The sequence below is a fragment of the Odontesthes bonariensis genome, chromosome 20, assembly GCF_027942865.1.
Source record: "Odontesthes bonariensis isolate fOdoBon6 chromosome 20, fOdoBon6.hap1, whole genome shotgun sequence".
NCBI classification, from domain to species: Eukaryota; Metazoa; Chordata; class Actinopteri; order Atheriniformes; family Atherinopsidae; genus Odontesthes; species Odontesthes bonariensis.
The window spans coordinates 34359877-34373746 of NC_134525.1; the positions used below are offsets into that span (position 1 = coordinate 34359877).

General features: G+C 40.7%; 1 protein-coding gene across 5 annotated transcripts in view; it reads left to right on the top strand.

Moving 5' to 3' along the window:
- The window catches only part of slc12a7b (solute carrier family 12 member 7b), a 132950-nt gene that overhangs the window by 33248 nt on the left and 85832 nt on the right, over positions 1 to 13870 (top strand). Inside the window, exon 1 of one of the 5 annotated variants that reach the window (XM_075452124.1) lies at positions 7913 to 8325. The exons of the other annotated variants lie outside the window; for them this stretch is intronic. Within the exon in view, the coding sequence (XP_075308239.1) occupies positions 8208 to 8325 (118 nt within the window). The 5' untranslated portion in view covers positions 7913 to 8207. Of the gene's footprint in view, positions 1 to 7912; positions 8326 to 13870 lie in introns of those variants that run through there. 5 annotated transcript variants of the gene reach the window in all.

Consider the following 13870-nt stretch of genomic DNA (forward strand, 5'->3'; position numbering starts at 1 on the left):
TCACAGAGGTGGCGCTGCTACGTGAAGGTTACCGCTACTCTACAACCACGAAAGTGGAGAAGAAAACAATGTTCACTGTCCAGAGCAGGAATACTGTTATTAATGATACTGCTGCAGTATTCGGATCGTTTAAATTTTTTAATTCAGTTAAAAGAGGTTAAGGTCTGAAGCCCCCGGCATCACCACTTGGAGTCTCTGCCGTCTTCTTTGCCTTCAGGCATCTGTCCCGTATCTTCTTCCACACATTCTTACAGAACTCTCCCTCTTTCCCCAAAGTTCTGCCAATCTCTGTGCACCAGTTTTGGGAGTTTACGTGCTCCCTGTGCTGTTTCCCTGCAGTTTCGTACAGCTGCTGTACAAACGCACCTCCTGACTGAGCCTGGTCTCACATCGGTCCATCCGGTTCGTCGTTCGCGGTGCAGCCAAGTTACAAAAATCGACTGCACGACAACGTGCTGCGGCATTTGTTCAAGGCAAGCGCCATGCCTGAAACGCCATTTTGACGTCGCGGTCCACCACTGCCGTGAGCGACGCGGCAACTGTAAATCCGGCTTAAGCCTGCTTGTAGACGTTGAAGCACGTGGTGAATCAGACTTTGCGTTCTGCGCATGCTCCAGATGTTTTCCCGGGGTCGTGACCCGGAAGTCAAAGGAGACGATATTCCTGTTGTTGTCGCCGTCAGAAAGAAAGAAACAACGCGATGGAGAATGCTCCGTTGGGCATCGAGTTTGTGCAACAAGCAGCTCATCACAGACCAAATGTAGAGGGACGTAGCTTCATCTGGCTCTGCGTTCTCCATCTTTCTCCAATGCCTGAGTTTGTTGTTGTTGTTGGTGAAGAGGTCAACAGGAAGTGGCTCTATTAGCAACAGCTGGAATGGGTACAGCGCCACCTATCGTACCGGGGTAAGACACGCTTTGTGCCTCTGATCCCATTCATTCACCACCATATAGCCAAGGAGAATTACCCTGGCTCAGATAGGGAGCAGAACCCAACTATAGCTGTAATGGAATTGATCTCACCATGTGGACCCACTGAGTGCTGCTGACAGCAGTTACTGTAGAAGAAGTTGTCTGTTCGTGGAGGTGGTGAAGAAGTCAAAACTAATGATGATATTCTTGCAAATTAATCTTTAGATATTAAATCTTAATATCAATTGATATCAATCTTTTTTATTTTTTCACATGACTACATGATTGTACTTTGTCTCCTCAATACCTGATGAAATGCATACAAACAGACAAACATCTTGAATTTTCAGCTGGGACAAACATTAACATGAAATATTGTAATTCTGCAGTATGTAGGCACAAATATATGTTCTGAAGGGTTGCTTATGCAGTATTTAAGACAGATGTTTACAGTTCTTATACCCTCTCAAATTCTTGGTTGCATTCACTCAATTCTACTCTTACATTTTTACTACAGTTGGCTCAATGCTACAAATTTACAACCTTTACAACCAGACTTTATGTGACCATACCATACCATACCAACTTTATTTATAAAGCACTTTATACACCCACAGGACCAAAGTGCTATACACAATCATAAAATACAATACAATCATAAAATAGAAGGGTCAAGTATAAAAGCAGTACTGAAGTAATTAAAATATAAACACAATAAAACAAAGTCAAACATCTCAGATTGTGCCAAAGGCCAAAGAAAAAAGATGGGTCTTAAGAAGGGATTTAAAAACAGCAAGTGAAGAGGCCTGTCTTATGTCCAAAGGAAGGTCATTCCATAGCTTAGGAGCTGCCACAGAAAAAGCACGGCCATTAAGAGCTTTAAAGGCAAATAAAAGGATTTTAAAATTAATCCTAAAATATACTGGCAACCAGTGTAAAGAAGCTAAAACAGGGGAAATATGGTCAAATTTTCGTGTACCTGTTAAAAGTCGTGCAGCAGCATTTTTAACCCTCTGAAGCTGGGAAATGCATGAATCACTGACACCTACATCCATCTTGACCCCTAAATTTGAAATAACCGGCTTGACATACTGAGCCAAGGAGCAAGCATCGGACAGAGAGTCTTCATTGGAACTGCCAAAAATCACTACCTCTGTCTTATCTTGACTTTGAATTTGTTTATATGAATGTGTCACTAGTCTCTACAACTACTAATTTTAGCATTCCAGGTGCTTATTCATGGTCTTCTAAGGAAGGTTTTTTGATTTGCCTTACAACCAGAAAATGCTTTAATTGTTGTAATTTTTAGAGTGCAAGGCAGCAGATTGTTGGAACAAGGTTGGACAAGTCATAATATTCATAAAGATTAAAGAATCACTTGTCCATTGCAGACAGTTATGTTAGTAGTAGTAACAGTAAAAGTATTAGTAGAATTGGTAGTAAAGTGTTATATGTATATATATATGTATATATCGTACTGTTAAAAAGTGCTTTACAAGAAGAGATTGGGGTGAGTTACCCTCGGATGGATGTTGAGAAATACATAATGATAAAATGTGTGATAAATGTATCAGACATAGCCAAAGACTTTCTTAAAGAGTAAACTTTTAAGGAGGGATTTGAAGATGGCTACAGATTCAGTCTGTCTCACTTCAGAGACCAAAGAGTTCCATAAGACGGGGGCACTAATGGAAAAGGCCTGATCTCCCTTTGCACAAACTGTGATCTGGCAACAGTTAGCAGGACAGTATGTGTGGATCTTAGTGGTCAGGATTTAACTGGATCACCAAGATGCATTATGGGCCATTTGAGGCTTTGAAAGTGAGCAGGAAGTAAGTAAGTTTAAATCAATACTAAATCTAAAAAGGCAACCTAGAGAGGCAAGCAAAGGAGTGATATAGTCATGCCTTTGGACCCAGTAATGATTCTAACTGCAGCATTTGGACTCGGCTGGTGACAGCAGAGGAGCCCTGTATGATACCTGAGTATAATGAATTATAGCAGTCATGGTAAGAAGAGACAAAAGTTGCATATCGCTAGAGCAATATGAGAGTGATGAGCTAAGAGCTGAATCCTTCATTTCAGCCCAGTACTCTAAATCATCAAGCATGATGTTGTGATCAACAATATCACAGCGTTTAGCGGTACCAAATTTGGAAAACTATTTTTACTCAACGCAAATCCAAATGATACTGAAATGGATGCATAAAAAACAGGAGTGTAAGTGGATTAATATAGAAAAAGAAGTTTCAGCCTTATCCCAAGGGACAATACCATTTTTAAAAAGTATACAGGACATAGTTTTTGTATTTTTAACACCATAAGGAACTGGGAAAGATTCTGTAAAAAAACAAAAATAAGAGCTAATAATGTATACCTAAGAGAAATGGCACATGACCCAGACTTCCAACCGAATAAAATGGATCAAATCTTGGATTACTGGGCTGCTAAGGGTCTCATAACATATGCACAACTTTTGAATAACCACATTGTTGAATCATATGAAAACCTTATACTTAAGTTTGAGTTGGATAAGAAATATTTCTTTAAGTATTTACAAGTAAGAAGCTATATTAAGGAACACCCACCAGAAGAAACAGAAAATGAATTAATCCAATATTTAGGGGATAACAGATTCACAGGCAGGGCTGGACTGGGACCAAAACATGGCCCGGGCATTTTTTGGCCATGGCGGCCCACCATGAATATTTATACGATTACACAAGTAATCTCATCACTTTCTGTGAAAAATGCAATTAAATTGAAAATGACAGAGGCAGGAATATTAATTTCGTATTTCTCCGGTTACCTACCAATCCATTTCAGCAAAGAAATGTTTCACTAATATTATATGGGCAACTGTAACCTGTAACACCTGCAAACAATATAGTTATAACAAGCTAAAATAACACTGAACACTTTGGTGTCTACATGAGAGTGTCATAAACATTAATGACACACTTGATATCTATGACTGATGTCATTGGGTATTTGCAATATCTGCACACCAGTCAACTTTACATAAGCCTACAAAATGGAATGGCACTAGATACGTTATAGCCTTGCCTACATTAATGATGGTTTAAGTACTGTAATGCTAATGACAGGCGCATGTCACTTTTACACCTTCAAATAAAGTAAATCTACTCAATTCAATTCAAATTCAATTCAAAAAATACTCATAGTATTAGTTGAAAATAAAAACTCTGAATGATCTCTGTGACAGAAACGCGCAGACAGACAGACAGACAGACAGACAGACAGACAGACACACACACACACACACACACACACACACACACACACACACACACACCACAGTCGGTGACCACCTCCTAACCAACAAGGTTGTGCAAAAAACAGGCTAGGCTTTTTATTCGTGTTCCAGCCTGACTGGATAAAATAAGAAATCATTTCAGCATGATCAATTCCCCCCATACTGATGTAGTGAAGATGAAGCCTACCAGTCGTTTATCTATAAATACCTCATTTAAGTGTCCACGCACACGGAGAGCCCTCCCATTATAAAAACATGTCGTCATTCTGCTAACATTTTGCCTAACATTAGCCTACGTCTTACCGGGCCGGCTATTCTGACCTCCTCAATCTGTCCTTGGGTCACGTCTGTCTCCTCCTCCACCTCTGAATCCACCTCGATAGCTTCTTCCTCTGTGTTTGGCCTACACTGTTCTACGGAGACACTCGTGCACTGGGGGCTGCTGATGATGTTGACGGCCCTGGCCCTGCACTTGATGGCCTGCACCCGGTGCTGTGGTCGTGGTGGAAGCACTTGCAAACATGTCAGTAAGCTTCGCACATTTTGCTGCTTGTAGGCTTTTTAGCCTTTTATTTCGCAGCTTCTGTGCACCACCCTTTCGTTTCTGTTGTTTATCCATTTGGGTTTTTGACTGTTCTCTCCTAGTCCGTTCAGCTCAAATGGTAGGATTGATGACCTGTGTCAACGGTGAGGGGAGGGGCGGGCCAAAGAGGTGCTGAGAGATTTCATTGGACTAGCCCCGTCAACATGAAATCGTGGGCCGCCCGCCGGTCACTTTTTTTTTTTTTTTTTTTTTTTTTTTAACATTAATAAAAAAAAAACTAAAAAAAACATCATCACCGGCCCTCGAGGGGCGTCGGCCCACCGGGAAAATGCCCGGTATGCCCGACTGTCAGTCCAGCCCTGTTCACAGGCAACGGTAAGCTTTCAAAAATATATAAAATATTACAAAAACTTACCAGTGTTAAAATGGAAGTAAAACAAAAATGGGAAGAGGAATTAAATATTGACATCACAATGGAAAACTGGTCAGATTCACTAAAAGGAAATATAAAAATTACACAATCAAGATATTGGAATGAATTTGCATGGAAAATACAACAGAGATTTTTCATTACACCGGAGAAATGTAGCCGAATGCAAACAGGGACAAATTGCTGGAGGAACTGTGGAGAACAAAGAGCAAACTACAGTCACATATTTTTTGTATGTCCAGTATTAAACACATTCTGGGAAGGATTTGAAAAAGCTGTGAAATACATCTTGGGTATAAAACAATCCCTGACTGTAGAGAACCTATTAGGCATTAACATCTCAAGTAAAATTAAACCAACAAATCAAAAGTTATTCCATATATTGCGTATTTCTGCAATAAAACAAATAACAAAAGCGTGGAAACAACCAATACCACCAAACCTTGATAATTGGTATAATCTAATAGAAAATATTTTGAATATGGAGAAACTTACTTTACGCTTCAGAAATCAATTACATAAATGGTATAAACTATATCCAAATAGCATAACACTTAAAATAACAAGCCATTTTTACAGAACAGATTGAAATAAATATAATTAAAACAGAGCATTCACCTACCCACCCATACCCCCACACATACACGCACATGAACGCGCACACACACAGGCACACACATTTATGATCCACCTATCTACTAAAATATTGGGCTCTTTCCTCTTTCTTTTTTTCCTCTCTCCTTTTATTTATTTATTTATTTTATTTTTTCTTTCTCCTCCCCCTTATTGGCCTTGCGGTATGAACAATATATGTAAGCCGTTGGATTTTATTTCTCCTTTTATTTTTCCCCGGCACTTATCAGTTTACTTCACTTGTTACCATTCTTTATGGACAAAAAAAAAAAATAAAAAATGTTTGCAAGATGGAACTGCAATCAAAAGAAATGTTTCTATGACCTTGTGAAACTTGCAATAAAGTATTAAAAAAAAATCACAGGAATGACTTAAATCTAAAATAACTCGGTCTGAAGCGGTCCTCTGTCTGAAACCCAGACTGGATGTTGTTAAAAACACTGTTATCATTCATGAATTATATCAACGGTGCAGAGAGGACTGTTTTCTTTAGAACCTTAGAAAAAAAGCAAAGCTTGGAATTTGGTCTGCAGTTACTTTAAAATTGGTCGCCCAAGTTAAGCTTCTTTAGCAGCAGCTGAATGACAGCTTGTTTAGAACTGTATGTCAAGTGAGCTCGTAAAGATCAGAGATGTTGAGAAAAGTTGAAAGGAATTCATTTGTTCTGAGTCCATGTGGTTTACCCAGTTGGGATTCTGCAGATGGACTCACAATCCTATACATACTTCCTTTTGAGCACAACTGACCTAAAAGGTACTATGTCCTGTACTTGAAGCTTCATTAAGCAGAGCTGGCATTGCAGAACTTGGCACTTTGATCAACATGACGTTGGCTTGATGTGTGGAGATAGACGGTTGATATGGGGCTCTATCTGGAATGTATGAATTACCAAAGAGGAACAGAACAGCAGCAGGTCAACAAGAACCAAAAAGCCACTGCTGATATGCAAGAAGGGTCTTTGACTGGGGTTATAAATGTGAATGGTTCTCAAATGGAAAAAGTCGTATAAGTCACAAGTGTTTGTGTGTGAAGAGTGATGTATACAAATGTACAGATATTTCACAGTTTCATGAAGATGTTTTGCGATTTTAGGCTCAGATTATGGGGGAAAACATTCAAGAGTACTCTTGAATACTGCCAGAGGAGGATTTTCTCCCACTAATTTAGTCAAGGTTTGAGATTTGCATGAAGAGTAATGCTAAAAGAGGCAATGCTTCCTGTGGACTGGCCATACTACATGCAAATCTGTTTCTTTGACTCTCTTACCTTGTGTTCCACCTCCTCCCTTCCTGTTTCCTGCAGCACCCACCCTTACTTTGACTGTATTGATCTGGCACGTTGTCACATTGGAGTAATAAATGTTGGGGTCCAAACCTTTTCAGGGTGGGTCTCCCTGTGTTTGGAATTGTCAAGCTGAACTCTGGTTCTCCAAAACTGTTCCATGTGTTTATTTCTTGAGCTTTTTTATTAAGCTGGATCTCTGAGCGGGTGGACAAGTGTAGGTTGCTTGGTATAAGAGGTAGTCATGGTAATTGCTTTTAGTGCACATTAAGAAGTGACTTGTTTGTTTTTAGTGAACGGGTCAGCTGATGGTAATGTTATCTTTTTTCTTCCCTCTCTTGTGATTGTTATGGCATTTAAAGAAATGAATGGATGAGGTACATCTCTTTTTTTCTCCACCTGTCACATGCTCTCAATTTTCTAAAACTTAGAAAAGTGATGCGAGCTATAGGAATGTAAATGGAATGTTCATGTAAAGAATTTCAACATGTGTGCTAACACTCTGTAGGAGTGTGTGTTCAGATTCCAGTTATGCTGCCTTCCTCCCAACATACACACAGGATCAAATAACACTGCAAATGTTTTTGTTTTTTTAACTATGTGAAAATGTTCCTCAGTGGAGCAGCCCTGGACTTCCTCCTCTCTTTAAACAGAACAGACATTTATACTTCTGTTGTTTGTGAGAGAGCAGCATTCCAGTATGGAGGATTCTCCCTGAAGTAAAGAGAACCATTTCCATGCGCTCACACACTGATGAGCACAAATGCATGTCATGTTTTTCTGTGAGTGTGTTTGTGTGTACTTCCCCCCATTGGGCGGGGCAGTCCTTCTCTCCTTTATTTGGTTAGTTGGTCCGGGGGGGTTGGGGTCACATGGGTGGACGGCAGAATTCTAGCGATTGGAACAAAAACTCAGAAATAAGACTCCTCGTCTACTCAGCAGAGTTAAGTACACTGGGACAGCAAGTCGGAAGTAAAAAGCATACAACTGAGAGCAAGAGCAAGAAAGAAGAGTGACGGTTGTTGGACACGGGAGGAGAAAGAGAAGAAGCAGAACAGGAGGGAGGAGAAAGGAGACGCAGACAAGAGTGTGATAAACAGGAGACATTGAGAGGAAGCACATGGTGTAAAAATGCCCACCAACTTCACTGTGGTCCCGGTAAAGGACAATGCCAGAAAGGCAAAACAGGGGAATGGGGAGGAGGATGTGGATGACAATAATGTCCCGAAAGAGGAAGAAGACAACACAGGTGAGATCAAATGTTGTTCCCACTTGTTCCTTAGAAAGAAAAATAAGTTTAGGAATGTCTATGCTTAAGTGAGGCTCAAAAGCTGGAAACCATCTTTACTTTTCTGTTGAAACTGTAGATAAAGCTTCTTGAAAGTTCCAGTCTTTGCTTACAGAATCCAGTGCAAGTAGATCATATGACTGTAATGCAAAGGCTACTGATGTTTTTATACTTAGAAAAATAAAGAAAAGCATGTTTGTGGGTGGATAACGTAGGAGGAAAACTGGACTTGAAGGAAGGATTGTTCATTCTCCAGCTGCTTTGCGCAATGAGTTTCCTTCACACGCATCTGACGCTCAGCAACGTTTGACATGTGCCTTGTTTCATTGTTTCCTCTTTGGCCGCTTCATCTTATCTCTACAAATGGCAGTTTGAAGGGGGGTGTAATGTTTGTTGACAGGGTTTTGCCAGGCCTCTCTTGGCAACCAATTTGTTTTTCTGTTATGCTTGCTTTTGCTATCTGATGCCATGTTTCCTTATATTTGAAGTAATAACTTCAAGACCAGCACAGATACTCTAATAGAACGCCCATTCTTTGACATCTACTAACATGTCTCTGTGTTGATTACCATTGACATGTAGACTCTACCATATTTCACTCTCTGAGGTGCTTGCAGTGAACCTCATCACTTTTATACAATGCCCTGGCACAGGCATGAAACACATTTCCTTGTCTACCCTGCTACACCAAGACAGAGTATTAACATGAAATGACAGATATGATCATCAGACATGATAGGCAGCAAATGTGTGTTATTTACAAACTGTAGCTGTAAAATGTAATGCCTGCAGTTATTTAGCTGATAGATGGAGAGAGACGAATGTTGTTGACTTTAAAGCAGTTGGCTTAACTTTGACATGCTAATCAGAAGACATGTTTTCTGACACCCAGACTCCATCTTGGAACTGGACAGATCAATATAGCTGTAACAACTAGCTGCTGCAACAAAATGCTCCTCCTTCTCCCTGATTTAAATTTACCTGAAGAACAATTGAATAGCTAGTACAATTCCTCTCTTTTTTAGAACAGTCAGTCTATAGAGGTCATGGGGTGCATATTTAACAAACTCCTCTGTTAAAACACTCCATGTTTTTCCTAACTGTTTGTAGCTAAGTTTCCCCTTTTACAGCACTTTGCACAGCGCTGAGTGAGTCAGTTAACAGGGCATCATTTCTGCTGTGGAGCTGTAACTATGGCTGCATGTTGGGTAGGATTTTACAGACTGTGGGAGAGAAAATGGCAATTTATTATTATAGTTATACAGGATCTCATACTGCTTTGGTTTCCCTCCCGCTAGTTGTGCACATGCAAACAATTAGTCACTGACGAAGGGTGTACTGACAGCAACAGTGGGGAGCAAGGGATGCCATGTCACACAGGCTACATACTTAATCTGAAGTCATAAATTTATCGGTTTTAACAAGTGTTGTAAAGCTAAAAGGACCACACAATTGTTTAGTCTGAGCTGATGCTGTTTTAAGGAAGCCTTTTCAATTGTCAATTCAAATCATCAGGTCCTCCACTAGAGATGTAAGTGTGTAATGTTGTAATGTATGCAAACTGGATATCGGTGCAACTTTATCCAAGCTATTTGATTTAGTGAGAGCTTTGGGACTACAGTATAATCATGATAAAACAACAAACTGGAGGGTGAGTCACTTTAAAGGTGGTATTTTCTGTAGAATGTTAGAAAGGGCCATTGATAAATTCAATGCTGTTGTCTTGTGTGCATGTGTCAGGAGGACTAAGTCGAACAGGAGTCACTGTTATTGATTATCCTGCTGGCTTGCTTCCTGTTGGCTGAGTGGGGGAGGTGAGACCCCACCCCCATCCTGTAATGTAATAGACTCCATTTTTTTCCTCATTGACTCATGAATTTTCTCTTTGTCCTCCTCTCCCTTGCTAATGATTTGAAAAAGAAGCAGACCATCTAGAAATGCTAAGGTTTTTACATATTAGAACATAATTTAAAAAAGAAAATTGTGTCCTTACCGGGTCTTCTAGTGAGGTAAATCCAACTTCAGATTGACAAGAACACACATGACACTGTGTCATTAATTATTTCACAAAAACTGAGCCAAAACAAAAAATCAGTGGGTGAAAAATGAATCATGATCCTTAATGCTTGCATAAGAATTAAGAGGGTAAGTAGCCGCTGTTAATCAAATGCATTTGATTAATTGATCATCAGTGAGTGTGAGCACCTCTATAAAAGGAGACAGTTTGCTGGTCTGTACAAGAGCCCCTGGCGCCTATCCCAGCTGTCATTTGGCGAGAGGCAGGGTACACCCTGGACAGGTCATCAGTCTATCACAGGGTCACACTCACTCCTAGGGACAATTTAGACCTAACATGCATGTTTTTGGATGGTGGGAGGAAGCCAGAGTACCCAGAGAGAACCCACGCATACATGGGGAGAACATGCAAACTGGGAATTGAACCTGGAACCCTCATGTGTAGCCCTAAATCAGCAACAGTATTATAAAAAAACACTTACAAGAGTGAATTTGCATGAACTTTTTCTAAATCTAAAATCACTTGTTGAACACAAGACCATGTCAAGTAGCCACATTTTTTTTCCATTAGAGGCTGATTCTTACTCGGCGCAACCTCGCTCATACTAGCTGGTCGCAAATGGCGCAAACGGTCACGTGTCCCAAAATTCCGCCACGCCCCCCTTCGCAAGCTAGAAAATCCTCGCGCGGCGCAAGGCCGCGCACACAACTTTTTTTCTGACTTCACACGCGCTCAACCGGAAACAGCTGACCAAGAAAAAGAAAAAATGAACACTGCAGAGACCACGGTGACCGAGAGGATGCGCCTCTACAAACATCTGTACGACACGTCTATGAAGTTACACTGGGACAACGCTTGACAACGTTCGTCTTGTTGCAAAGGACGAACATTCCACCTTCTCTTCTGTTTTTGCCGCAGCCGCTTAGCTCTGAGATACATATACAGTTCTACACCCAGAGTAAATTCATTCCGCATCAGATGTGCCAGCCTCTGCTGACGGGACACCACAGGTGGCATTGTGTATGCTTTCTTCGTATGCTTTTCAGCTTGTTTCCTCAACAGTGACGCTCGCTGGTCTGGAGAGAACTGCAAATGTGACGCATTCTCGGCGCAAACTGCGCTTATGAGCTGAAGGAACTGAAGGGGCTGGCGCTTTCGATGACGTCATTAATGGTTCTCGAGTCAGAACAGTTGCGCGGTTGCGCCGAGTATGAATCAGCCTTAAGACCTACCACTCCTTCTATAATTACCTTAGTTTTCATACAGAGCGACGCACATAGAGACACATTGCATGGCATGCTTTTGTTTCTGGGGCTGGATCAAGTTGGTGCTGCTACCTTTAGTTCCAACAGATTCTTAAAAAACTACTCGTTTTTTTGTTAAACTACACCTAATGGGTTTCTTGGCACAGTATGCCAAACCCATAGTTAATGATCTGGGGGTAAGTAGACACGGATCTGAAGTTCGACTGCCAGATTAAAGCTGTGGTGAAACCAAGTTTCTTCCAGTTAAGGCAGTTGGCAAAAATAAAACCTTTTCTCCAGAGACAGCACCTTGAAGCAGTAATTCACCTTTGTGACCACACGGCTAGGTTACTGCAATGCACTATATATGGGGGTCAGTGGGTCCTCCATCGCACGTCTCCAACTTGTACAAAACGCAGCTGCACGTCTTTTAACTGGCACAAGAAAGTTTGAGCACATTTCACCGATTTTAGCCTCACCCAACTGGCTATCTGTCCATTTTAGAATTTATTTTAAAATTCTTTTATTTGCTTTTAAATCCCTAAATGGTCTTGCCCCAGTGTACCTCTCTGAACTTGTGCACCCCTACACACCCAGCCCATCGATCAGGTCAGCTGACCAGCTGCTCCTGAGGGTTCCCAGAACTAGGCTGAAGCTCAGAGGGGGCCGAGCATTTTCGGTTGCAGCTCCCAAATTATGGAATGAAATGCCGCTGCACATTAGACAGGCCTCCTCACTGTCTAATTTTAAAGCGCTTCTTAAAACGCACCTCTTTTCCTTGGCTTTTAATGCCATGTAGGCTGTTGAGTTTATGTACACAGATATTGTATTTGGGGTGGGGTGGACAGTCTATTTATTTATCATGTTTTATTGTATTTATTTTATTGTACAGCACTTTGGAAACCTTTGTGTTTATTTAAACTGTGCTTTATAGACAGTGGATTGGATTGTCTCTTTTCTTTGTGGTGTGATATACTGAAGGAGAAATGGATGCAGAAAGAGCAAATATTGGAAGTAAAGCAATGAGACATAACAGGATATTGTTTGAAGTCCCGTAGATCATTTTGTTGATCAATACTAGCTCTGAAAAACTGTCATTTGTCTGCTTTCTTGTTGAGCCTCATTCAGTTGCTGGTAACTGAATAAGCTAAGATGCAAACTTCGCTGAAATTTTCCCAGATATGTTGAGGTCTGTACAACCAAATCTTGTAGCTCTGCTTTGACCTCTTTGAGCACTCCTTTATATCTCCAGTTCAGTGATCTCATCCTCACCAGTTGCCTGCTCTAAATATGGTGCTTCTGATAAGCTCTTAACTCATAAGCATGCATACATCTCAATGGCTATCTATTTTCCCATTATCTATTCTTTCACTGTCAGCAGCAGTTGTGAGGCCCTGGGGATAAACATGCCTTTCAACATGCCTTCTGAGTTCAGAGACAATACAAACAATCTTCAGTTGCTTATCCTTTGACCATGGACACAAGATAACAATTCCCAGGTCTTTCACAGTCCAGCAAACAAGAATCCTCTTTTGATATCTTTACACTGTGCTGAAGACCATTGTTGACAGCCTTTTTAGCCTCTTTTACTCACTGAGCACTTGAGCTTTGGGGATTGTTCACTGGGAATTTATCTTCATTCAGTTTGATTTCTGAACATTGTTGATTTAGGTCAGCAGACATGCTGTGACTTTGCTATTCCAGTCATAAACAGACCATTATTCATTAAATAGCTAAGATCTGGTTAGAACCAAGCTGGACTTTATTAGCCAAAAAAAACATTTCCATGTGGTCACTGGCCATGACTATTAAGTATATAAATATTGGGCCAGTGTTATTGATTTACTTATGTTTTATTGTCATATGTCTGCCCCACCATTTTAAACAATTTAGGTTTTGGACAATAAACACCTAGGGATGTCCAAATCTACTCTCAAGTACTGGATGGGAGTCACGATTGTGGTATTTTTTGATTGATTGCTATTTTGTCACTGAGTAACCCTCAACTCCTGATTTTTGTTGTTTTAAGTCAGTCATCACCTACATTCAGTGTAAGGTAGTAAACACGTGTATAACTAGCATATCAAAACAGATGTGTATTACCTGAGCCTGAGGCGACTGTGGAGAGAAACGACTCCCTTTTAACAGGAAGAAACCTCTGGCAGAACCAGGAAGGGTGGCCATCTTCCTCCACCAGCTGGGGTTTGAGAGGACAGAAAAGAGGGGACAACAAACACCATAACAC